The following is a 27424-nucleotide window of genomic DNA, read 5'->3' on the forward strand; positions in this document are numbered from 1 at the left end:
AGTTTTTAATTTGTCTTAGAATTGAATGTGCTCAGCATGAAGCCTGATGAGAGAGGTGCTGTGCTCCTGTACGATAAAATCAGATGGTCTTTTGATGAACAGAACAACTCTGCTTTGTTAGTTGAATGTTGATTTGGTTTATATAGTGACACAAACAACATTGACCACATCTATAACATAGTATTTACTACATTATTTATCCCCCAAAAACAAACAAGAAAAGTCCTGCATTTTATATAAATAGGGCCTATTTTTGCAGGCATGTGCCGGTTTAAAAAAACTAAACATTACTTTACAGTGTTTATGTAAAATGTAAAAAATATGTACATTTCTGTTTCTTCTCTTAATAAAATATTGTTTTAATAACAATATTCCAGGCCATTCTTATATATATTGACCAATATATCGTTATCTAAAATTTTTACGATATTGGCATCGTCCCCAAAAACATGGGTCATCTTTACAATGTACAGTACATAAAACAAGAGCTCTTGAAGTCGTACTTGTGAGCATTAGAATTTGTTTCTTAACAACCTCAGACAGTTTATTGTGAATCCAATCAATAACATTTATTCCAGTGCCTCACCGAGTTATTCTTTATTGTAAAACTGAAAGAATTTAGGTGACCAAATCTGATGAAGGGAACTGAAAGCCTTTTAACCGGTAACTGATTTTAATGTTGTAGCTGATTGGTGTATGAATTGATCTGCAACTATTAATCTTCATCTGCGTTAGAAATCACAGCCACATTCCCGTCATGTTCAACGCCTCACAACATGATGTTTCAGCATATGTTTCATGTTTTTTTACTCACACTGTTACTCTATTAGTAGCAACACAGATGAAATACATTAACACGCCAGTACAAATACTGCATGGGACAATATCTTCCAGTGTATTTCCCTGTTCTGTGTTTCACACACACTCCTTTACATGTAACAGATGAAGTCACGAGGAATGCTCTCCAGAGAAATCGGATCTAGTGCCAAACTTCCGACCACACATAAAGTTGTCATTTCAACATGCGTCATCAGTTTGTCAGTGTATTTCAAAATCACATCTGCGTGTTGTGACAGACGTTTGACTCGCTGATGTAATCCCGGGGGGTGCCCTGCTGCGGGAGCCTCCGAGCGCATGAGGGTCCCTGCAACCAGAAGGATAACAAACGGGTGTGTTTACAGCTGCCCTGTGGTGTCCGTGCACTCACACAGGTATAAACCAGCGGTCGTTCTCTCGCCCCTAACCTGAAGCATGTGTGGGGTGGTGGTGGGGGGGGGGGGTCAGAAATCCCATGCAAGGCTAAATCATGTTAGCGTGACTAACGCATTGGTTAGTGTGAACACTGCCAAGCAAAACAAGCGCTCCCTCTGCAACCCTTTGCACATAACAAGTTTCTTCCAGGTCAGTGTTTTTTAATAAAAACAAAACGTTTGCTCCGATTTAAGAAGTTTATGTGTGATTTCCACAAAACCTGCAATAAAAAAGTAGTAAATACAAAAATATGACAAAGATTAGCTTGGATGACATTTGGTTAGCGATGTTTTTTATATCATAGCTTCATGATCATTGACAGTAGATAAAGATAAACGACCCTAAAAGTGAAGCCACAGCCTCTCAATCGCCACCTGGTGGCTGGCAGCAGTATAGGTTCAAAATCCTCCATGTTAGTGGATGGGAAATCAACCCAACGAAGATACACAGATGGCAGCGGTCGTATCCGGGATATCCTTGCTTCCTTTCTGGATAGTGGGAGAGTGAAGATATGTGTTGTGCATCTTTATATACAATCAATGTTGCTGACTAACATATAAAATAAACCCACTATTTTCCACTAGAGGCAGCAAAGAGTCTGGAAAGACAACTGTCAAAAACACAATAGAAGAAGCGCAACAAATAGCCACTGATTTATGACAGCTATTGTTTGTATATGGTATTACACAATCTAGTACTCGATATCCTTGTTTAAATATGATAATGAAATACACACCATCTATCTAGGATTGTGTCTTAATATCTCCCATTAAAGTGTTTAACTGTAATGAATGTAAAATGATTAAATCTAATCCACAACAACTGGATCCTTCATCATCCTTCATATTTGAAATCATTGATAATAATTTCTGTTATTAATTACAAACATGTATTGTCTGGTATAATTACAGTAAAGATTTTAAAAACTTTTCATATTTTCAGCCTTAACCAAACCAAGTCCCCAGACACAGTCCGTGCCTTGTTCAGCATCTCTTTGAAGCTCAGTGGTTTTTAGGGGGGGGTTGTCTGGTTGTCAGTTAAGGAATGATTTTCCTTTGTAGTGTTTGTTTCAGATGGGATCGATGAAACCGTGACCGGTTGTGAGCCAAAGAAACGAGAGCTAATGCGACCCCAACAAAGAAGCTTGTTAAACTGAGCTACAAAAGTTTCACAAAATCTAACTGTCCTCACTTCTGTGACTTTAAAGCAACCAAAACAAAATTGACTTTTCTCATTTGATCCTTGAAGGTGTGCAGCTACATTTGGCTGAATTTAATAATAATCACTTAGTTTTTCAGCCAACAGTTTCAGCTACTCCCCCAGCATGTGGACACGGTTTAAAGACGCTCGATGGAAGCCAGCTCCACAGAGAATCCAAAGAGACAGCAGTGTATTTTATGCCACTGCAGCCTCGGGCTTTACTCCCGGAGGATGGCTTACAACTCATCTGTTACATCTGCAGCTCAGTTCATGGAAAATCAATGACTCGCATCTGAGTAGAGGGTTCCCATGCACGCTGCCACCTCTTAGCATGTGCCTCTGTAAAAGGGTGCGTTGTCTGTGCACTCACAATTCTGTGGTTTCCATAACAGGTACAACGATTCTTTCACCTGGAAACATTTAATAGAAAAAAGGGGCCGTGAGTTCCTGAAGGTTTTTCCCCTTTAAATGTTTGGAAAGTTTACAAAATACTGTAATGAGTTTCCTGTGCCGTCTACGCTCGACCACAAGTGCAGCTCCAAAATCCCTCTCTTTGTTTATTTCAGGTCAATTTGACTTGACGTAAAATTATACTTTGAGAAAATTCCTCCCAAGGTTGCGTCTTGTGAAAGTGAGATGGAATGAGATTAAATTGGGCACAATTTGTTAAACACTTCCACATACCTGCATGAGATTACTAAAAAAGGGAATTTCAGTTTAGATTTCTGACACACAATTTCTCCCGGTTATAAAAACACAATTTTTAAAAAAGTCCAGTTGCCGCAACTTTACATTCAGAAATTTGCACATCGCTGTTTGTTTCCCCCGCCAAGGTCCAGTATGTAAAAAGACTAAAATAATCTGGGTAATGAAATATTTATAATGTTTAATGAAAGCGTATAGGTCTTCTGGGAGCGCTGTTCAAGCAGAGAGTGTGTCAGGCTCAGAGTCTCAATAAACTGTAATCCATTTAGAGCCCTGCTGACATACTGTATGGCCACTGTAATCATTTAGATAGGATCACATCATCACACAGTAGTTAGAGAGGATAACAGACTGAGTGCAGGGAATCACAGAGAGAAACAGGAAATGTGAACTGAAATAGATTCATTTATAATTCTATAAAATGATGTTAAAACCATGATGGGACGTTCCATCTGCATGTGACACTATTTTGGGGCAGAAACGCTCATTTGGAACAATTTAATAATTATATGACAAGATAATATGAATTCAGCTAGACACTGAAACATGGTTACTTTTAATATAAAACACTGATATCCATACATAAAGGGGGGAATTATCCTGTATAAAGTCGAGCAGACTCTACCACACATCCATTAAATTATACCAGATGGGCTGAGCCATGCAGGATGCGTCGGAGGTGCAGCGAGGCACAGAGGGCTGTGAAATGTGGGAATTTTCTGTTACACAACCAATATGGAGAAGGCCATTACAACGCATGGAGCACGGCCTCAGGCAGCCAAAAGCAAAAAAGTGCAACTGAGCCTGAAATGTAATAAATCCCCAAATAAAACTGAATCAGATTGAACTGAAGATGTAACGTATTGTTTTCATTTTTGATTAGAACGCTAAACAAAGTTCTTTCAAAGATCAATTGCATTTATTAACTAAACTGATTGTTATGTTATGTTACAACATTTAAACTGTTTACTGGTTTGGATGTTCTGTCTGGTTGGTGTACAGCTCCGTTGTAAAACCCAATGATTTCAAAATTAATTTAAAAGACACATTTCGAGGTTAACTGGAAACATACTACAACCACCTCAAATCTACGGAGGGTTAGTATTATATAACTAGAAAGTATCGTCATTTTTTCACTACACTACACGCGCAGGGTGTGCATTCTCATACGTCCACTAGCATCACTACATTTGCTGGCATCTTTACTTTCGGTAGTGTACTTAAAGGTTTAGAACACGGTGTAAATCACCTTGTTTTCGGGTCAAATCTGAATGTCGGGGCTTGTGGACACTTGGATGACACCACACGACCAGTATGGAGACATGTTCTGTTTTTTCTGTTGTTTTATTAAGTCTGGACAAGAGTTCCCTTTGCCTGCAACGCTGTTTACCCCTGAAACTCCAGAGACAATTACTGAGCAGGTCATAACGTGAGATCTTTTTCGAAACAATATCTCTGCTGAACAGCAAACCTTAATGTGAAAGGAGCCAGGAGCCAAAACAAATAACATTGTCAAGATATTTTCTTTGTGTTTTGCGGTTTTCAGCTTCTCTCATTGAACTGCCTCATTTGATTTAATACTATGCGAGTCCTGATCATTGTTTCGTAAATATTATTTCAGATGCATATGTTGCGGTTTCATAAATAAAACAATCTTTGCAGTACGTTTACATAACATGCCACAACCTGTTATTGACAATAAAGCATCTTGCAGATTAAAGCTGTTGGATAAATTCTCCAGTGTCGGTCAAGCTGCTAATGTGAAGTATAACATGAGAGGGTTGTTCTGCATAGATTGTATTGTTTAGAAAATATTCATGAGGTTCACGGCATAATCTCTGACGTGCAATTAGCCATGATTTATGATTGATTACTTTAATTTGGCCGATAGACATAAACACAGTAAATGTTTTGAGGCTTTGAAGTCAAAATAGTTTAATATAACCAATCACATCTTTTCCTGGAGGACTCCTCTGCCTTCTCTGGTTTTCCATGCATGTCCCGGCTTCATGCATTATGGGAAGATGTTTACATATTGTCTTACTTAAGTTCAGGCCCTTTTGTACAGTTTTCTGTAGTTGTGTTCTCATCTGAACCCAATTAGGAAAGAAATAATATTACATATGAAAAACATTTTTTGCCAGTGTGGAGTTGCTAAGCCTATTTATTTATTTGATGAAACCACACACACACACACACACACACACACACACAGAGACATAGGTCTGCTAATGCAAATTAGCTATGGAATATACTGTAGATTTATACTGTCGTTTTGTTGTTGCCATTGTGTTTTAATAATAATATGTATGTTCAAGAATTGAAGTTGAAAGCTTGAACCCTTCTGTAATAATTTCTGAGAAATTATCAATAAACATATGTACATTTTTAGGGTGCCTTTGACAATGTTCTTGTATTTGGTTTCTTGTCAGAGAGAAAAATTTGGCAAAAAAATTAACAAAATGATCCTGGACTCTAAATAGTTCATTGACATATAGAAAAAATACTTGACTTGGAAAACAAAAGAGCAGCAACCTTCTTTGAAATCTTGCATATGAAACCTTTTCAATAAAATGTCACGATATGTCGAAGGGTATATTGACCACAGATGTCTGATTTCATCATGGAGAACTTCCATATGTCAGTTCTCAGTGCTAACCTTTCAATATTGATTCAGGAAAATAAGACATCACCCCACATGTCAGAGCAGAAGGTGTGTGTGTGTGTGTGTGTGTGTGTGTGTGTGTGTGTGTGTGTGTGTGTGTGTGTGTGTGTGTGTGTGTGTGTGTGTGTGTATGTGATCCTGCTTTGAGTGACTGAAAGGCCAAATGATGAAAGTAAATATTATTCACCTTTGGGATTGTTTTCAAAACAATTCCTGGATCAGTTACACTTCATCTGCAGCAGCTCTTTAGTTTGAGATGTGTTTGATTTGTTTTGGTCATTTTGCCTTACAAATCCTGGAATACTCACACTTCTCCTCTCATAAGAGTCTTCCGGCCTCCGGGAGCTTCTTCCTCCTGCAGCATCCCGACCAAGAGCCAGTAACCTTGGAAACAGCAGGTCCCATAAATTATAATTTTTCGAGAAAGGGGGGGAAATGGTGACCCGTTTATCTGCCAACATGTCTGGTCAGATTGTATCTCAACTCTCAGCTGAACAAATGACTGACAATACACCAGCTGCAGCTGCTCAACTCAATGTGTCAAACAAATCAAATGGACAAAGGGTTTCACACGGAACACGTGGAGTTCACATGTCCGTGTTATGGTTGAAGGCAGTAAATCATTCTGCTCGATATATAAAGCAAAACAGTCCATCCGGTTTGTGGCTGCAGAAAATGTGAATAATATCCAAGTGCACGAAAATAGGGTTGATCCTTGTTACACATGATCGACAGTTTTTTTATTAACTGATATTTATAAAGATTAATTCACATAACTTGTGTGTATTTGTGAAATGTCGTGGAAAGAAAAGGTTTGTTTTTCTGTTCTAGTTGTCAAATTATAGTGCAAAACAAGATACATAATAACACTGACAGCCTGAGGCTGGCATTAAAAACAAAATGATTAATTTAGATTATTGTTGGACTGAGATGAAAATGGAGATTATTTTTGTGTTTATATTTGAGTTAATTTGTGAGGAATCCTTCTCTTGTGACCTCTGGGAAACAACGTTGAGAATTGAAAATGGCCTGAGGGGTTCGTTATTTTGACAGATGTTTGATTTTGTTTGGACACAAATATTGCAGTCGCTCACGCAAGCCCACTTTTCTTTACCCGTTTGATCAGAAATTGTATCTCTCAAACTTTTTAATTATGATTTCTTTAATATCACCTGTAATTATATCTGAGCGAGGGTGAACATGAACATCATCAGTCTTCTTGGACATATTGTATTCAACCAATACTGACAGCTACAACATTTTCCATATATCTCGTTTGAAAATAAAAGTTCTAATGAACTAAATTCTGCTTGACTTAGAATGAAATAATATAATATGATATAGGTATAAGTCCAAACGTGAGAGGCATTTCAATGTGGAAGGACAAAGAGAGAGAGAGGGGGGGGGGGGGGGGGGGATATAAGGAGACACGCTCATCACAGACATTCACTCTGAGCAGATGAGGGGAGGAGGTTAGTGACAGAGCTTCAGCAAACCACACAACCCACACATCAGACAGGACGCGGCGATGAGCTGCCACGACACCCCAAACTAACAGGGCAGAGAGTTTCACTGAAGGTAAGCGTCTTTTGTACAGAATACCTTGATTTGATATTAAATTCCTTTGTGTTTAATAGTTTATAGGCTTCATATGTTTCAAATGAATTGAATGGATGTTCGTGACATTGTGTTTCTCTATACAGACGACAGCACCAACTTTTGGATTCTACTCTATAATTTCAAATAAAAGGCAGCTAACAAAACCAACTTTAACAGGTTGATTTGGCAGAAAACAGGACAGACCCGAGCTTATGCTCTGGAAAGCAACCCTGGACCTGGGTTTGTGATGTGACCGCTGTCTGCGCCGGAGTGGCGCGTTTACGCACGATGGAGGAGCTTTTACGCGAGCAGGAGAGTTGGGCGCATAATGTTTCGTGGATTATCTCGAGTCGTGGAAACGAAAGCCATGTGGGGAACAACACAGTGAATCCTTTGAAACGAAACGAAGAAGTGGCCAAAGTGGAGGTTACCGTCCTGGTGCTGGTGCTTGTGCTCGCTCTGACCGGGAACCTGTGCGTCCTGTGGGCGATCCACACCACCAAGCACAGCCAGTCTCGGATGTATTACTTCATGAAGCACCTGAGCATCGCTGACCTCGTCGTCGCGGTCTTTCAGGTCCTACCGCAGCTCATTTGGGACATCACGTTTCGTTTCTACGGGCCGGATCTGCTGTGCAGAGTGGTTAAATACCTCCAGGTCGTGGGTATGTTTGCGTCCACCTACATGTTGGTCCTGATGTCCGTCGACAGGTGCGTTGCCATCTGCCTGCCGCTGCGCTCCGTGCACAAGGGGAAGGATCGCTTCTGCGTGCTCGCCTCGTGGACCCTCAGCCTGGTGTTCAGCGCCCCGCAAGCTTACATCTTCTCTCTGCAGGAGGTCGGGGACGGTGTGTACGACTGCTGGGGGGACTTCGTGCAGCCGTGGGGGGCCAAAGCGTACATCACATGGATGAGTCTCAGCATTTACATCCTCCCAGTGGCTATTTTGAGCGTCTGCTACGGGTTGATATGTTTCAAAATATGGCAGAATTTCAATTTAAAAACCAGGAGGGATCACTTCCTGACCCTCACCTCAGCCAAGGCCTCCAGAAGCGCGCACCCGCTCTCTCGCGTGTCTAGCGTGAGGCTCATCTCGAAAGCAAAGATTCGCACCGTGAAAATGACGTTTGTCGTGGTGCTTGCCTACATCTTGTGCTGGACCCCCTTCTTCTTCGTCCAGATGTGGTCTGCCTGGGATCCAGCTGCACCCAGAGAAGGTAAAGGCACAAGCAGTTTTCCTTTACGCACAGCTGGTGGAGTTGGGTTTATAATCCTGATTCGCCAAAAGCAGCCTCTTTGCTGACGTATAACTTCAGTAACAATCACATTTATGGATCTTTGCAGATATGACTCCTCTTTTACAGCGTGCAAAACACTCAGGGTCACGGTCACTATAGATTGAGCATCATCTTTGTGCAAGATTTATATCGGTGAGTTTATTGTTTATGATGTTATGAAACACCGTTTTTTCCCCCAACAATACAACACAAATGTTATTCCTCCACTGTACAGTATGCCTGAGCTCGGCTCCATGAGAAAGTCCAGTTATCTTCCACGACAACTCAACAGTGTTTAACCGTTCGGCAGCTACAAAGTGAACACAGAATAATGGGAGTGTCCTTTCCAGTGGTTATCAGTAGACAGAAAGTCCCCAGAGCCACTGGGACAGTAAATGGACCACAGCATCAAAGAGTTTCTCTCTCTCTCTCTCTCTCTCTCTCTCTCTCTCTCTCTCTCTCTCTCTCTCTCTCTCTCTCTCTCTCTCTCTCTCTCTCTCTCTCTGTGTTCCCTGTGGTGGTTTGTATAATTTTCCTTTAACTGCAGAGTTTGCTCAGATGCACCGCTCTTATCATCTGAGTTTGCCATTTAAGGGAACAAGGGCAGCACAGCAGAGATGACCCATGCAGTGTAAGTGGCGCTTTCTAAGGGGAAATTGCATGAATGTTCATTCAGAGCATTCACAGAGTCAGATTGCCTCGGTCACATTATGCCTGTGCAATCATCCTCCTCTTTTAGTATTTTCTTTCAAATGGTTTTGCAGGAAATAAGGAAAACAAAGGGGGCCCCATATGATTTACCTGGATGGACTCAGTCACTGCGATATTACCATTTAGTAAACTATGAAATATTTAATTCTTTGAAAGCCACCTCCCAAAACTTTTCATAATTAACACACCAAAAAAATATTTTAAGTTTTCTGACAATACGTTTTTTTCCTGATATTCCACTGTGTTATTATTTGTCATTCAGCTTGAGAAGCAGGAGAATGTTCTCATCTGATAAGAGGTTTTATAATCATCCATCCATCCCTTAGCTTTAGGACGTCTCCTTTGAGGATTGTTGGAGGGCTGCAGCCGATCCCTGCTGTGGGTTAGAGGGGGGGGGCAGTCTCTCACAGTGCTGACATAAAGGGCTTGATGTTTAGGATGTAAGTGCATGGTTTCGAGTGCAAGTCGTAAGTGCATTAAGGCTGCGTTCAAATACACTAATGTAAGTAAATGGTGGAATATATAGCAGCGTCAGGTTCATGGTTCAAATGGGTTGCACTTAGTCTCTTAATTAATCATGGGTGAAGCACGCAATAAACCAATCAGAGGGTCATCTTCCATTCTCTTTAAAAGCAGGTGTGTTTGCTTAAAGGAAGCTGTAAGTGGCCTGCAGCGTGTCTGGGGCGCAGGAGATTTGCCAGATATAGTACTAGAAAACTCTTCTCTACAAAGTATGTTCCTGTGTGTGTGTGCGTGTGTGTGTGTGTGTGTTCACTTGTGCACACACTGAGGTGCATATGACTGATCTTGATAATATGCCTTCGTAAAAATAGTGAAATACTGCACCGTTGCGTTCGGATCCAGTTTTGGTTGGTCGAAATCGCAAATGACATCCAGTGATCATCCCCAATTTACTGAATCGAGTAAAGACGCTTGCACAGTCTATAGTTCAGGAGCCAACACAGACCCGGAGAGAACAATACAAACTCCATGACATGTGGTTTTCATTGGACAGTCATACTACACTCACAGATCATTGTTGAACTAATCCTTTATCACTGACAGTAATAACCGATTTACACAGTACATTAATCGCATAAAATGTAAAATAATTAAATTCTAAGAATAGATTGCTGTACTGATTATGGTATAAGTGTGGTTTAAACATGTGCATGGGAGAGAGAAACAGAGAGGGGAGGAGGACAGGTGCAATCAATTGGAAATATTTCAACATATTTTGTGGCAGATTCATGAACGGCGGAGTGGTAGATTAAATATAAATCATCTAGTGCACACAAGTCATTTCCCACTGACATGTTTACGGATTTATTGCACCCTCTCTGACGTAATGTGGCGTAATGATGAGTTTGCTGTCGCTCGTGTAAACACCTTGAGCACTTTCTCAGCCATGAACTTCCTGTCATATCTTTATTGCACCGAACCGCCTGCAGAGGATCCACACATAATGAAGCAGAACCTGACTTTGAGCACTTATGCAGTGTTTGATTAACTTTTCATTCTCCGAATAGTCTTGGATAGAGCCTGCACTCTCAATAAAATGTGTGACGGCAGTACAGTTAAAATCCATTATTGCCTCCTTTCTATTTTCAGCTTCAGTCTGAAGATAGTGGTTCTGTCCATCATGATATTGCAGACAAGGGGTCAACATTAGTGTTTTTCCTTTCATATCAAGCAGAGAGTGATGAATGTCCTCCAAGTGAAGAGCAGCAGGATTAAATAAGAAAATGCTCTTATGGTTTGGTAATTTGCCAGATGAGGACTGTATCCTCCATGACCCTGCACTTCCTGCACTGAATGATTTCTTGTGTTTAACTTATCTGTTGAACAGGTCTTGACAGGTCATTTAGTTGACACTGTACACACCACATCTCCCAAAATAAAGCTATAGCGAGTCAGAACGGCAGGAATAGAACAGGTCAGCATTTTGACCACAGAGGAGAAGAAGACAACGTGGACAAATCTCTCACCTCACATCAAAGATCGGAAAAAAAAGTTCTTCCACTTTCCACCATTCCTACATGTAGGGATTCTTCGTGACCCTAAGCTCCAACTATTGGTCATTTAATCAAATAGATTAATGAGATATAATAACGTATGTTTTTTCACTCAGTACAGCCCATTCTAATTGAAGCCAGTTTATCATGTGTGTCAAGCTACTATTCAAGTTACTTAAAATCCTATTTGTATGGCATCCATCAACTGTCGGTATTTTCCTAGAAAATAAATGTTTCTGGGCAGCTGCCCTGGAAAGAGACTGATTTATGAGATGAAATGGATTGTTTAAACTTTACACAATCTGTGTCATCTCATCTTGACTTCATCTTGAACAAATGCAGGTAAATTAACACAACAGAGCGTGTGGCTTCTATTCGCTTCTTAATTTCGCTTACACACTTCATCACAGTCACAATGAAGACCCAACAGTCATCCTGGTGGCTGAACTTTTTCATCATAAAAGTATTGTATATGTTGAAAGTTTGACCGGATGATGGATTTCATGAAAGGTTATTACATTTCAACCTCTGGAACTTTGGAAGTGTTTTTAATGCATTTTTGTATATAAAAAAACACAAATACCAATAAAACAAATATCTCCACAATGTCAGTGTCTCCTGCAATGACTCAGACACTTAAAATGGCAGTTTTATAGTTTGAACTTCAGCCCATCAGGTGATTACTTTCTTACTGCAATTGGGGAAAACATGCTTCTTTATCGTTGCTTGCAGATCCACCCATTAACTCCCTTTGTGAAATTATATTTTGTGTAGAAAGGGGTTGGAACCCATCCCAGCATTCATTGGGTGAAAGCCAGAGTGCACCCCTTGACAAATTGTAGGTCACTAGTGACTAAGAATATTACATAACGTTTTAATGAATAATCCAATGAAAACACCTAAACCGATAAAGCTCTTCAATTCCAAATGTCCTGTCTGCTCTAAGGCGGAAAAATTGGAAGTTATAATAGTGATAATAGTTTAAACAATTGTTACATAAACAGGAGAAAACTGTTTTTGCTTTGAGACATCTCCACTGAGGAGGGCATCAGTGCGACCTATACTGAAAATAAACATGATGATTCCATCATGATGAAGGAGGATGTCACCGAGCACAATGCTGTGGTTCACTGATTTGTTTAAATAGGTTTTGAAAGTAAGGAGATGATTGAGATATAATGTGTGAGGGTAACCTGCAGGCAAACTTCTGGGTTTGACAAGAAAATATATCTTCAGATGATTATCTAAACTCTCCCCATCCGACCCACTCAGATGCATTTATTTGCAATGTTAGAATGGACATGTATCATACCAGGTCTGTGTTTTCTCTCTGTCTCTTTCTCTAGACATGGCCTTTATCATCGCCATGTTGCTGGCCAGTCTCAACAGCTGCTGCAACCCCTGGATCTACATGTTCTTTGCCGGTCACCTGTTCCACGACCTGGTGCAGTGCTTCTCCTGCTGCTGTCGACGGCACCTGGCAGACTCCTCCTGTGGCTTCGATCAACCCGGCAGGCACAAGAGGAACGGCTCCACTTACGTCATCAAGAACGCCAGCAGCCAGCGGAGCCTCACGCACACGTCCAGCACAGGGGGGCCGGGACATTGAAAAGCCAGCTGAATGCCATCCAAGCATCCAAGCTGCTGTTGAGTAGTGTGGCAATCATGCCGTTCCCATATCCAATTATCTGCTGCGCTGCTGTGGTGATGGCCATTGCAGCGTGTTTGTTTTCCGATGCTTGAAACTGGGGTAAATAGGCAATGCAACCCTCGTCTCCAGAGACCATTCCCTGCACCCGGAGATAACAGAGAGCAGAACAACATCTCTGTCCAAACTGTGATGTGAAGTCAGGCTTCTACACACAGGCTACATCTGGCATCAGTTTAAATCTCCAAGGAATGATGCCCTCTGCTTTTGCAAAACACCGCTTTCCTTTTGAACTCCCTGTCCTGCATGTACAGTGTTTCTCTTACACATAAGAATTTTCTGTGTAAACATACACAAGTTGTTGTTCTTCAGTGTTTAAGCTTAAAGTCTTGATGTTGTCCAGACTTGACCTTGAAAGATAAGCGATGGTCACATATTGTACAAAGAGATTCTTTTACAAAGTGTTTAACTGCATTTTAATATCTTTTTCGCTCAGTGCAAATACTTAATTTCCAGTTGTGATCGTTTGAACTTTAATGTGACATCATTTTGTGTGCAAGTATTTTATACTCACGTTATTCTATCATGTGTGTGGTTAAATGAAAATGTTGCATGGATTAAGAAATCTGCAAGGAAAAAAATTCACTTTCAAAGTTTGGCTTCATGGAAAAATGTTCACTGCAACAACTCAAGAAAATAATAGACCAAGACAAATCAATAAGAATTGATTTTACATTAAGCAGCAGACTGCATGGTTTCAATATCATCGGCAGACTTTCTTGTGTCACAGATCAAACAGTATTTGTACCACGCAATTCCTTTTTTAAATAATTTTCAGTGCTTTTCATGTGTGTCTGCACGTCATTGTTTTGATCAACTCCATCTCTGATTTCTCAGTGTACATTAACCTAAGATTCATATTACACTGAACCCAGTTTGGGACCAAGCTGTGAATATGATTCCCTCTAGTGGCCACAACGATTACTCCAACCAACAGTCTTATCTTTCTGCTCAGTGTCTCCGGCTTCATGATTCCATATGATGTGCCAAACCGTTTTATACTCAACATATGGAGAGTTTCACTTTCATGATCATATAATGTGCAATCTTACCCCATTAGGAGTGTTTTAAAATATTCTTTAACTTTGTTTATCCTGGCAAAGGATTCAAATAAGACCTTATGTTGGAGTAGCATACGTGAAGTTTGAAGATGGAGGATGAGAATACAGTCATACATACAGTTTCAATCATAGCCACATAACGTGGGAGAGATTAGCATCATTATAATGGAGAAAGACTAATATGTCATATTTCTGAAAATAGTTTATGTATGTAAAGTTGATAAGGTGTAAATTGAAAAACATCCTGAAAACTATTTCAAAAGAATTTCAAGAAATAAAAATCTTCAGCTTCTATCTTTCTGTTCATGCCCCATTCCCTCACAGCGAGCCAATGAAGGTGTGTATGACCAGTGAGTGGATTCGACCCAGGCACTGGCACGCAATCAGTCGGCTCGTAACACCGGGCACGACTGCCCAGATGTGGCCGAATGACACACAAGCAAACCGGAGCGATAAAAGCAGTTAGGTGGTGTAGCTGGCTTTCCACACCACGTCCACACTGTGAGCGACAGCTGGCTCCTCAAAGTCGAATTGGAGCCCGTAGAGAGACTGTGTTTGGTTATGGAGTTTGAAAGAGTCAGGCCGGGCAGTAAAGTTTCAAAAAAACACAAAATACTAGACATTTGTTCAGGAGGTAAACATAAACACTGGGGTTAGTGAATGTGATTTTTTTGTGCTTTCAGTGTCATTTACAAAGTCCAGTTATGTCTGTTATATTAGGGTGGTGGCAGGAATCATCAGCAGCAGTGATCTCATACTTTCCTTTAGAAGAACAAACCTTTTAATGGTTGAATTATGGTGAAATGGCAAATGGTCTGGATTTATAAAAACAATTTCCCAGTAAAAGTCACATTAACCCACACAATCATTCAACACTTCTCTACACAGCACCCTTTCTATCACACCATTCACATGCTGGCACAGCCATCAAGGGCAATTTGAAACCACTAGCCTTCTGCTTGGTGGACCATCCTCTCTACCCCCTGAGTCACATAGCGAAGATTCTAACTTTAAAGCCCCCCAGAGAGTTTCGTTCACCGCCACGACTTGTCTATAAAGGTTAAATTCACCCATGAAATACTGCGTTGAACCAAAGCACCTGTTGACAATAAAAGAAAATAACTTTTATTGCATGGTCAGGAAGAGCTTTTAATGTTTAGAAATTTCGTTAAAAGCTTAATAGCTACACAACGTGTTGTGCTTGGCAGCTGTTGGGCCAGAATTATTTGAGACCGCTTCGGATCAAAACTTTTAAACATTTCATCATAAAAAATAAAAAAAGCCTCCAAAGTTGAGAATTTCTTCTCTACTATGTCCCTGCACAGAGAGTTGGGGGAATTTCATTAGACATACACACACGGTGAGGGTCTGGGGATGTGTTGGCTGCTCTCAGAGCCACATGTGGGCAGGGAGTGGCAGTGTGTGTGAACTGGAACGCCACTCAGTGTTATTCCAGTCCTGGGTCGCCGCCAGGACTTGAGCAGCTGACAGCTTCCTCAAATAGAGGGTACTTCGGACCTACCACATCAAGTACACACACACACACACACACACACACACACACACACACACACACACACACACACACACACACACGTGAAGTCCATTCCTTAAGGCAAATGTGACAACTCACACTGAGTCTGTGACAAAGCATTTCACACAGAGGGAAACAGGCTCATGCTGCATTCCACACTGCTCTATAAGAAGGAGCCATACTTTTCAGCCGGAGCCATATAAAACATAGGTAATCACACGTACTGTCCTGTAGGTCATCATCTTTCATATTATTCATACATTAGTACAAACTCGCTTTGAATATCTGCTTCATTCACGATAAGTGGGTTTATCATTTTATTAGCTTCATTCAATTTAATCCACGTTAATTATGTTAAGTGTTCAGAGCTCATATCATTTCAAACAGTAAAAAATGTCTCTTGTTGTCATTTCTTCCCAGAAAAACACATTTATTATAACTGGTTGTTCTTTTCTATTCTAGGTTTAAAATGAGTGACCAAAGTAATCAAAGCAATGTCCTGATAGTTGTTGCTTCTTGAGGTAAACTCAAAAAATGCAGGAAAATATAACACCAAACCAAAATGTTGTAACAAGTGAACGAAGTACAATCAATTAACATAACAAATTCTGCTGAAATGAGTTCAAACTCTAAGAAACATAGCCCCATTTTGAAATAAGTAAAAGTGCTGCATGCTTCACAAAAATCTCAGCCACTGTAACAGAAGTTATTGTGTAGCTCAGTTTGTATCATGGGATATTAACTCACATCCTCTTTAAAAATCACGCTCTGAGATTATATGTCCTTCATAAATCCTCATGTCCTGTATGAATAACGTAGTAAAGAATGTGCGTGTCATTCTTCGGCCAGGTGGATGCTGAAGCCTGCGCAGCATCTCCCAGCGCTCGTGAACAAGGGACGCACAATGATGCCCAGCACGATGCTCCATAGGCTCTGCAGCCAGCGGGTGCCCATACGAGTACACTGGACACAGGGACTCACCATCCTGTTACAGGAAGAAACACAATCATACAGAAAGTACTCAGAATCAAGTATTTTAGTTTTTTATCTCATCTAATTTTACCTCCAGCTGCTCTTGTTTTAGTTGATTCATTTGTTTCAATTGATGTGTTTGCTATTAATAACATTGAATTTGCTGTATATATTCCTATGGCTTTATATTTTGGCTATTTGGTAAATGGTGCTGTTGGTTATTTGTGTTTTCCTGTTGTCTTTTGTCTTACTAGGCTTTATTATGAATTAGGTCTCTGCCTCTATATATTCCTGCGGTAAAGTAAATGAATGAATACACAGTGTGTGTTATGTACCTCTGTCCTTGTTTCTTAACAGCCACAGTTTCTCTTTATACACAACAGAAAATATATATTTTCAACTTCTCACTTCTTTATATTTTAGCATCCGGATGTTCAAAGATTATTGTTTAACCATAGTTTCTTAAATATCTTTTGTTAAATCGAAAAGCACTTTTTTAACCCCTCTATCTTATTAAGGTGTCCCATTGTTAATATTGTGTTTTCTCCGATAGCCAGACAGTGAAAACCAGTGCAGTTAAAGTAGTTCTTCAGTGACTCATTATTGCACTTTCATAGGATGTGGTAGAAATATTCTGTTTTAAGTGCCCAGTGATTCAAAACACTTATGGATTATGGATATCTACATAACATCAATGGCTTTTGAAAAAGGACATTTTGAAGTTTAATTTTCATAATAAAAGATCTACTCAACTATTTTTTTTAATGTATCTCATGTGATTATTTATTTCAGATATTATTTCAAAATCTTTATCAAATGTTGAATATTTGGGAGTTGAGGCTGCATAGACCATAAATGTTTTGGTGGAGGTTCTTTGGCCAAATGAAAGTCAAACTATTGTTGTGGTTAGACACAACACAGAGTTTGTTGTCATGTTAATACTATATATAATATTAATCCGGAAGGCAGGTGGATCTGAACCTACCAGATGTGGAAACAGCTGAGGATGGCAAAGAGGAGGCCAGAGATCACCGACATGGGAATGGCCAGCAGCACAGTGACGACCCTGTAGATCCAAACCCTGCACACCTCAAACAGGGCGTGGCTCCAGATCCAAACTCTGTCGCCACTGCGCAATGACACTGGCTCAGCAATCACATCCTCAAACGTTACCTGGAGACACAGAGATAAAGTGATGCTGAAGCCGCGGAGGCGAAGAGGATGATTCACCTTCAACATAGAAGACGTATCCACTGGAGGGCAGTGTAATGAGAAAATCAGCTTCCTGCTTCTCAACATTTGGAATCAAGCGTCAACAGTGTTGATAAGTCTCTGCAGAGGAATGCATTACCTTGAGGCAGTCATTGATATCTCGGGGGTCCCTGACGTTAATCAGAGGCTTGGTGTCGCTGATTTCCACGAGCGTAGAAGTATGAATGCTGTCCTCTTCCTCATGAGCAGGATAGGCCCTCCACAGCATCTGAGGTTCCTCCCCATTATCAAAGTCTTCAGAGTCACTGGAGTCCTCCAAGTCAATCTCCACTTCCTCTGAGTCTTCCCCTTTCACCCTGGAATCCATCCGAACATGTGAAGCAGACAACTCTCCAAGAAAAGCACAGTGGATGTCCGTGTCTGCACCAACAAGCTCCCACTGAGGCCGCTGGTCGGACTCCACGGCTGGCTGCATGCACCAGGGTTATATTGGGAATGTTACGGTGCCCTGGATGGTATTTGCAGAGTGAGGATCATTTTCCTGTGCTGTGGGACGACACGAAGGAGGGGGGATATAAATACTGTGAGCATGGAGATGACCCAGTGTACACACTGATGCGAGCTACAGGGAATGTCATCACACAGACACATCCATGAGACAAATCTGCAAACATGAGACAAAGGAAATCAGTTCTATGTGGAATATTTAGTTATTGCCTTGTTGATTTCATTGTTTGGAATTTTATTTTTCATTCATTCCATTCATTGTCAAGTCTTTCTTGCAGTTAAATAGCTGCCTGTTGTCAGAGAAGGAGTCGGGATGCAAGACTCTCCTGCCCCCCTCTGGCCTATAATAGAAAAGAAATGTCCTCTTAAAACGAATCTCCTCAAAAATCTAGCCTGGCACTCAGCAGAGCCCAAATCAGCGAGGCTCATCAGTCTCCTTGCATTTCACAAACTCATAGATATGGGATATTGGAAATTTGCAGACCTAAATTAAATCATCCTTCCATTGAGTTTCGTTGAAAAAAAAAACAAGAAACAAACAAAAGGACAGAGGTGAAATCATCATCTCCTTGGTGGAGACAGTAATTCTACAGATGCAGCTTTATCACTTTAAAACACATCTTTATTACGATGTTTTCTTTATTTTGTGATCTTACGGAAAAATCTCAAAATAATAGGTCACTGCAATGCTCCGTAACTGAATTCAAGTCTACTCTGCGTCTCAGATGCCAGGAGAAATAAAGCCCCAAATGTCATAAAACCTTTTTACGTCGTATGGGACAGACACAATCTTTCTCTTTAACGTATATATGATTTGTTTTAAAGCTTTTGGGAGCAACAAATCGAATCTAAAACAGGGCTGAGATAATGGTTTACTGGAAAGCTGTTAATTGTGGGTGTAAGGATGCATCACTGCCTTGGTTTGCTCTGTCACCATCAATCCCAGTGCAACAGCAACAGGAAATTGACTGTATCATCCCAATACCCTCCTCTTTAGGTCCGGATACTGTGAGAAGTGTCGTCAGGACTTCGCACTCTGTTTGGTGTACAACACCTTTCGCAACAAGCTTTTAAGGGAAAAACACTTTCACCTCGTTCGACCTTCGGACCCATTAACCCGACACGCTCAGTGCTAATAATAGTCCAGGTTTGAATCCACAGAGTTAGACCTGATCACACTTTTCTCAGCTACTCACCTGACCTTCGCCACAGAAAGCCATCTCACACTCCTCATCATCGGCGTCGCCAAACAATGACCCGGTGCAGAAGCTGCTAATGTGATTATCTGATAAAAATTAGGTAAATAAAGAAGGTCATTTATTAAGATGCATCAATGCTGTATAAAAGCATGTGACCTTTGGCTTGAATACAGTCAAATTGGTTTTAAGAGCTGTTAATCCAAGAGTTTGACTCATGCACCAATAAAATGTATTCAATAATAATTGATATGAGTCAAAAGAAATGCATGATAACATGCAGTGAACACATTTCTACCAACAAGCGGTGCATCAGTTCAGAGTTTAGTCTAAAGCAACTTTACTCTACACGATGACCGAGGCACAGTCTCCATGGCAATGATCATCCCTGCCTGCTGGATGAAGACAGAGAAAGGACACGGTGCATCGATGAGAGTTTCCTGTGTTGGTGCAGGAGACGAGGGTATGCTAATGGACTGCACAGCCCGGCAGATGGGCTTTGTTTGAGTCCCTGTCTGCACAGGTGAGGTCAGCAGAGAGGGTGAGTGGAGAAGAGGAGGAGAAACACAAATGTTCCAGCGGATCATCACCTTCACGCTTATCACAAGACGTCACATGTCCAGGGTGTTATCAAACCCAGGGAATTTTCCCCCCAGAATTTTCCGATATTGTTTTGTGAAACAGTCAGCACAGTGTCTCCACACAGCCACGCTTTGGAAAATCTTTCTACTGCTACAGCCATTTGAAAACAAAGAAGAGTTAGGATAATATTTTACGATAGTAATACATTTAACATATTTTGTAGGTGATGTGTAATTCCCTGAAAACTAATCTCGGAAGGGTGGGGTGTGACCCGAGAAGGACCCATAACATTTTAGTGTGGCTGTGGATCAAGGGATGGGGCAGGTAATTTTGTTTCACCTTCTTTAACATTGTGAGATGTGATGTCTTTCCATATTCTTTTGTGGATTCCTCAAAGAGAGATTCATGGATGTTGATGGAAAAACAAACTGATATTTATGCGTGTGTGCAGATCCAAATGAAAATTCAGATCCAGCTAAATGACATGGACCTTCATAAAAAGACTGTTGGGCCTTGGCAGAGGTATGCACTCTACTCAGTGCCATTCCAGCCTGTGCATGTGACATGCATCAATTCAATTCATTTCACTTTTGCAGGCTGAAAGCGGTGAGAGCTGCTTCCTCAGACATCAGATATATAACAGTTAAATTCACATCAGACAGTGGAAATGTGTTTTTAACCAGTGTTGCCACCGCAGTCCATCCCCTCTGTTTCCACCAGCAGCAGCAGCAGCACCACCAGCAGCAGCAGCAGCTTATAAGCAGGATAAGGGATGTCAGACTGTCGGTCTGTCCAGCTGTTTTCAGTACAATAGGTCAGACTGATTATCTGTCGTGTCCAGTTAACAATGCGATCACTAATCTCTGCTGTCCCCATCTAAATCCACAGCAGAATAAAAGATACATTTACAGAATGAGTCTGACATGGTCGTGTGCTCGACCATTTCTCAGCTGGGAGCCTGTGACATGAACATCCCGGCTTCGGCTCCTTAATTAGCTTGCGGGAGCTGAGTGAACAGGATGTGAGGTTGTGCCGTGTGAACCCTGTGAGGTTCGGTTGTCATGTTAAATGTGTACGTGCAGGTCTGAGGACAGCTTCTCCCTTTGATTCCTGAGGAGAGCTCCTCTCATTATCGCTGCCTGTGCAGCAGCAGCAGCAGCAGCAGCAAACAGACAATGTACTCGCTTCAGCAGAGTTAGAACAAACCACCCTCGGCTCAGTTCAATGCCTGAATCCTCATTTTCTATAGAGAGCCGACGTGTGTTTGATCCACGGTGAATATGATTTGCAGAGGAGATGGACGCTCGATGTGATTGTCTTGATTTAATAGAAGTGGCCCCTGAGCTGGGGGGTCTTTCACTTTAATTAGCAGCTCAAGAAGACGGCTCAGACTCAAACATTCATTAAAGTGAGTCACACACTCTGGAGGCGGGCTGATGAAACGAGCAGTCAGCCTCTTTGAAGTGTATTTGCATCAACCGTATCGCCAATTTCTCACCGACTGATATATATCGAGTTTTGGGGGGTTTCTTTTTGAGCTGAGGTACAAAATGTGGATTTCAAATTTTGTGACACTTCCTTATAAACTCTTAATCTCACAACATATGATGCTGAGCAAAATATCAAAAGATGAATCTTGATTTAATCGGTATCTTTGCCAACTTTTGTATCTCATCAGGAGTTGAAATAAAAATGTGTCTATTTGAACAATTAGGAGCACATCATGAGTTTGACATTAATGTCCAATAAGTATAGAATAAAAATGACTCAAACTGTTTCTATCCATTTCCAAAATATAAAGAGGCCTGAATCAATGCCTTCCTCCTTTTCGCTCTCTCCCCTTTTCACACATGCACTGTCTTCTCATTAAAGGCAAAAATGCACAAAATAAATATATTAAAAGAACAATTAAATTATGCATAGTGGCCTTACATTTATTCAGAGACATGAAATCAGCCCTGAAAAATATCTCCTATATATGATCCCTAGTTTTCAAACTTCCTCTTATATGACTGTGGCGATGACGATGAACTGATGACATGTCTCCTGTGCACAACAAACCGTGATTGAAGTGTCATCATTCATTTGTGCTTGTTCCCAGATGTGTTTTATTATGTTGGCTTTGATATTAGCTGCACTGCTACTCTGCAGCACTTACACAACTGAGTCTATAGCCAGACTCCATAAAATGGCACAGTGTTATCTTGCTTTTAACATATCTGGACGTCAATAATTTACTGTGTGTGTGTGTGTGTGTGTGTGTGTCTTCTGTCCCCACTGGCTGTTACAAGCTGCATCAGAGCTACTTATCAGCAAGTCTTTTTTTTATTACACATTTCTAATCTGTTTATGTGTTGACTGATTTGTGTCTCTGGATGGCGTTCACAGGGTTTATGTAAATTTAGCTCGGCGTGCGCTTCTCATTTGTCCCCAGTTATCAGCGTGTCTATCCGATGTTATCCTTTAATCTGAGCTGCCTCTTCCTTCAAAACATCCAGCACGTAAACATTAAAAACATGCCATTAACCTGTCTCCAGTGATCTGCACAGAATAATAATGATTAACTCACTTCAACGAGAGCCTATATACAGTCCTGTATAGTCCTAACTATACAGGACTGTATCAGAATTTGACAAGTAAATCATATTTATAGATAGATGGATGGAAATGTGGTTAATCTGCCAGTGTTCATATGTTAAGAGGGTATTAAATACAAGCATTTGAGCTGTTATGAAATGGTATTTTCTCCTTATATATAATCCTGGGCTAAGCGGGCTCCGTCTTAGTCACAAATGGACATGGAGGTCAGGAACCAGAAATCCACAGCTCGTCTATGCAGAGACAGAATCAGGATGCACATGTAGATATGATGATACAGGTTTTCTTTAGTGTTCATACACTGAAGGGAAACAATTATTAGACTGGACATGTGACAGACTTTTGAATGGAAGGCGATTCTTCGTTTTTTTAGACTTCAGAGCTTTAAAATAGTAAATAATAACAATAATAATGAAAGTGAAAACATTTAAATGATTGACTGGGCAACACAGTATATTTTTGTCTTTGGTCACAGTGTATTACTTGCTGGTGATGTACATTCAGATTAAATTATTTAAATTGTTTATTTTCACATTTAAAGACAAATTCTTGAACAAATAGTGATGTGTCACTTCTTTGAGTAAAATAAATAAGGTTTACAGAAATCCTTGTCACATAAATACAACATGTCAGCATTGAATTACTATCTACTTGTGTAGGGAACATAGCTGGTTTATTTGTACTTCATATAAAAGTAAGAGGTCACCAGAATGTAAGAGAAAGTCACTGCTCATTTTTGACCAAATAGTCAGATGTGTCAATATTGTCATTATTCACTGTTCGAGTATAATGTGATGACTTTTATGGAAATAGATCTACTGATTGCAGATAAACAGCAACATTGCTTCAGTAGTGAAAATAAAGTGTCCCTTATTAGATCAGTAAATATATAACTTCTTATTTTACCACATAAACTGTAACAATAACTAATCTGCCCATTATTTCACTGGGAGCCATCTTTAGATAAAAATATGAAAGTATCAAGTATAAAAGAAAAAAAAACTGTGATTTTTTCTCTGTGCTGTGTCTGAGCTTATCGTTTCTATTAACCCTGTGGCACAACAGTGAAGTAGATATATATCTAACCAAACTCTTCTGGGATCTGTCCGGGTATCCTGAATCCAGTCTGCCCAGTTTGATCCAGAGTGTTCCTGGGACTGGGTGTGGCAAAGCTTGCTCGTGTCTCTAACGTGCAGCTGGTCCTGTGGAGGAACTGAAGGAAGTTCTCGGGGCCTGAGCCCTCGTGGCTGGACAAAGCCAGATCAACGGGCCGGGCCGCGTAGCAGCGCCGCAGCTTACAAAGCTCCTCCCTGATCTGACGATTAAGAAGCCCATAAAAAAATGGATTAATAGCAAAGGAGGAATAGGCCAGCCAGATAACTGTCTCCTCCAGGTCCTCTGGGATGATGGGGGTTGCATGTAGCGTCAGGTGGAGGTGGAAGGCAAAGTAAGGCAGCCAGCAGATCAGAAACTGACCAACGATTAGCACCAGAGTGAGAGCAGCTTTACCACCGCCAAAGGGACGGTCACGCATCATCCTGCGTGGGGCGTTGCGGGTTGTGATGATGGTGGTCTGGCTGTTTATTGAGTCAGAGCGAAGCTTGAGTTGATTGGCTGTCCAGGAGGGCAGAGGTCCATGCTGGCGGGCGGCCACACGTGCAACCTTGTACACATTACAGTAAACAGCAAAGATCACAACAGCTGGCAGACAGAAACATGTGACACTGAAGAGCACAGAGAAGATCCGTCGGTGATCACTGTGGCTCCAGTGCAGCGAGCAGTGTGCAGCACTGATGGTGCTCAGGCTGCCGTTGGACGGCCACCCAAACACAGTGGACAGGCCCAGCACGGCAGAGGTCACCCACACCATCACCATGACAGCCGCTGTCAGCTTCAGCGTCATCTTCACCTCGTAGCGCATAGGGTGCACGATGTAGTAGTAACGCTCAACGCTGATGGCCGTGATGGTCAAGATAGAGGCAGCTATGAGGATCACATTGAGGAACACGTACACCTGACACTCCAGCACAGTGAACTCCACGCCAGCAAAGTACGGAGAGCTCGACACAATCCCAAGAGGCATGAGCAAGATGGCACAGAGCAGGTCCACCGCACACAGGTGACAAACAAAGGCGAATTTCCTGAGATGAGGGGCTTTGATGACAACAACCAGAACAGCAGTGTTGGCCAGAAGTGCCAGAACATTCATGGTCACCATGAAAAATATCCCTGTCAGGTCCTTGAAGCGCGTATGGGGGTTGGGAAGGGTGCCCAGGTGTCTGCTGGGTGCTGAGGGCACTGGTGCCCATGCGGAGGTGCTGTCATTGTAGGCAGGGTTCAGGAAGGAACTGTTTTCCTCCATGATTCATAATAAAGCTTTCAAAGTGCACATCTGTTCTGCAGACTCCCCCATTGTTCAGTGATGAGGCCACAGAATCCTTTAGACATTGAATGAAACCAACTTCGCTCCTGTGAAGAGAAAATAAAAATCCATTAACACAGGGTATTCAACATTTGTGGAAACTCATGTTCAACTGGGTTAATTGCATTGGCAGATTTTTAGTGTCTCTTTAGGGAAAGAAGCTGTGAACAAAGCACTGAGGTATTGTAGCGATCGGTGAGCCGGTCACTGTGATTTGACAGCAAACATGCAAAGGCTCATGGGATTGTTTAGTGTCCTGGATAGAGAGCGACATTATATTTAATTTAGAGCAGAGACAGGGGACTGAAAAAAAGTTAAGAGCCACAATTACCACCTGGTGGTCGGCTGCAGTAAAGGTAAGAAATCCTGACTCCTCCATGTTAGTGGATGGGGCGTGGCCAAAACTAAAAAGTCAAAGTACAATCTCCAATATTATTTTATCGAAGAAATAAATGTATTCCTTGTCATCCCCTGATCGCTACTGCAGACTCTGGCTCCAAATATGTGAGACGGAAAAGTTCGTAACTGGGATATTTTGGCTTCATTTCCGGATCGTGGGAGGAAGAGGAGATGTCATCCATCTTCATATAGAGCCCACGGTTTGGAGTCGATATATGACCAATAGACAATCTCCATTCACTCTCATTTGGTTGCTAAATGCTCGTCTATGTTCACCAGCGAGTCGCAAGCTGTGGCCATCTGAGGCAGAATAAAACAACGCATGCCAAAGTTGACATAACAATGACATCATCAGGACAGACAAAGCTCCTCCAGACCAGACTTCACTGTTGGTTTATTGCAGTAAACATGACACACCAGATTTATCTTAACTAATTACACGCAGAAATTAATTTTATTAATAATCTTTCCTCCTACCAGACATCCACAGATCCTCACTGCATTATCATAACCGTCAAGTGAACACACTCAGTACACGCATATACCTTGAAGGTGTTGGGAGGTTAATCAATAACTGTTCTCAGTATTTGAGGGGATATTTTAGAGGGAATTCTCTCTCTCTCTCTCTCTCTCTCTCTCTCTCTCTCTCTCTCTCTCGGGAGCGAGAGACTTGATCAATAGGAATAATTCATGGAGGACACGCCGTCTCTCCTCCGTCCGTCCCTGTCCTTTTGAAATGAAAGATAATGAGTGTGCTTGTTTTAGCCCAGCTGCAGGGAGCCGGCCACATTGATTAGTATGTGTTCAGAGTCACCCTGCATCGCACCATCAAAGAGGAAACCTCCCACCCGCCCAGGTCTGACCCCGAGTCATTGTGCGCTTTCTCATGACAAACAGCACTGACTGAATACATGTGTTTACTGTATGTTAAACACTGTGCAGAATATATAACAGCCTCATTTGTACACTTTCTCTCCTGTCTACACATAATCAGGTTTCACATGAAAGACTGTGGAAGATGCTGTGTCCTCAATACATGGGACAGTGATCCACTGATGCTCCCTGTCCCCTGCTGTAATCTTCTCTGGTGGACAGCTATTGGCATGCCACACATTTGCTCTCAGATTTATCCCCCACAACAACATGTACAATTCCATGCACGTTATGTAAGGGTGTCCTCGTTTTCACAGTTTTCCAGCCTCAGCCTCAGCATATGCTCCGTCCACGTTTTGCTTCTGAGGGGATGATCATTCTCAGCCAGTCTATTTATTTATTTAATCTCCTCTTATTATTAATTCATGAGAAAAACATGCAGTGCATTGAACCTTTGTCGTTGTTCCTTACATTTTAGAAAGTTGTAAAGAGTTATAGACTTTGTGATGTTTTTTTCAAGTTATGCTAACAACCAGTTTTATTGCTTCTATGTATTACAATTGATTACCAGTATTGTTTTAATATCAAAGACAAACAAATATATCATTTTATAAATATGTATATAGAACATAAATAGGTGTAATCTAATATAAGAAACTGAAAATAACAATGCAAATTGTATTAATCCAATATATATATAAACAGTGTCTTATAGAAAAAAAACATATTGCATGTGTTCCAGTACATTTCTATAACAGGTATATAGGCCCTGTTCTGTCCACTAACAGAATGAGTAACTGTTAGAGGTCTGGCCTTGTTATTCCTGATGCTGAAAAGGTTAACAGCTGTTAATCATGATCATTGTTTTCAGATACGACTGGTTATTAATATCATTAGCTCCTTCTGACTGTTTCTAAATATTGTTGTGTCTGTGTTAA

At 41.1% G+C, this 27424-nt stretch overlaps 3 protein-coding genes across 4 annotated transcripts; 1 reads left to right on the plus strand and 2 right to left on the minus strand.

Annotated features, from left to right (window-relative positions):
* The first annotated feature begins 7269 nt into the window (after positions 1 to 7269).
* On the plus strand, positions 7270 to 14485 carry oxtrb (oxytocin receptor b). 2 transcript variants are annotated; one of them, XM_053411324.1, is made up of 3 exons: positions 7270 to 7399; positions 7525 to 8636; positions 12769 to 14485. In XM_053411324.1, exons 2-3 carry the CDS (start codon positions 7709 to 7711, stop codon positions 13029 to 13031), a joined length of 1191 nt encoding a protein of 396 aa, XP_053267299.1. In that variant the 5' UTR covers positions 7270 to 7399; positions 7525 to 7708; the 3' UTR covers positions 13032 to 14485. The 2 variants fall into 2 exon arrangements, with proteins under 2 accessions (XP_053267299.1, XP_053267306.1); XM_053411331.1 differs by having other exon boundaries at positions 7286 to 7399; positions 7598 to 8636.
* Positions 14486 to 16075: 1590 nt separating this feature from the next.
* cav4a (caveolin 4a) lies at positions 16076 to 18352 on the minus strand. The gene is made up of 3 exons (XM_053411343.1): positions 18049 to 18352; positions 17683 to 17870; positions 16076 to 16710 (listed from the first exon to the last, which is right to left on the minus strand). Exons 1-3 carry the CDS (start codon positions 18274 to 18276, stop codon positions 16560 to 16562), a joined length of 567 nt encoding a protein of 188 aa, XP_053267318.1. The 5' UTR covers positions 18277 to 18352; the 3' UTR covers positions 16076 to 16559.
* Positions 18353 to 23873: 5521 nt separating this feature from the next.
* Positions 23874 to 25154, minus strand: si:ch211-213o11.11 (probable G-protein coupled receptor). Its single transcript, XM_053437099.1, has one exon. It carries the CDS (start codon positions 25152 to 25154, stop codon positions 23874 to 23876), a length of 1281 nt encoding a protein of 426 aa, XP_053293074.1.
* Between the last annotated feature and the right edge of the window lie 2270 nt (positions 25155 to 27424).

This window comes from Pleuronectes platessa, chromosome 2 (assembly GCF_947347685.1).
Source record: "Pleuronectes platessa chromosome 2, fPlePla1.1, whole genome shotgun sequence".
NCBI lineage: Eukaryota > Metazoa > Chordata > Actinopteri > Pleuronectiformes > Pleuronectidae > Pleuronectes > Pleuronectes platessa.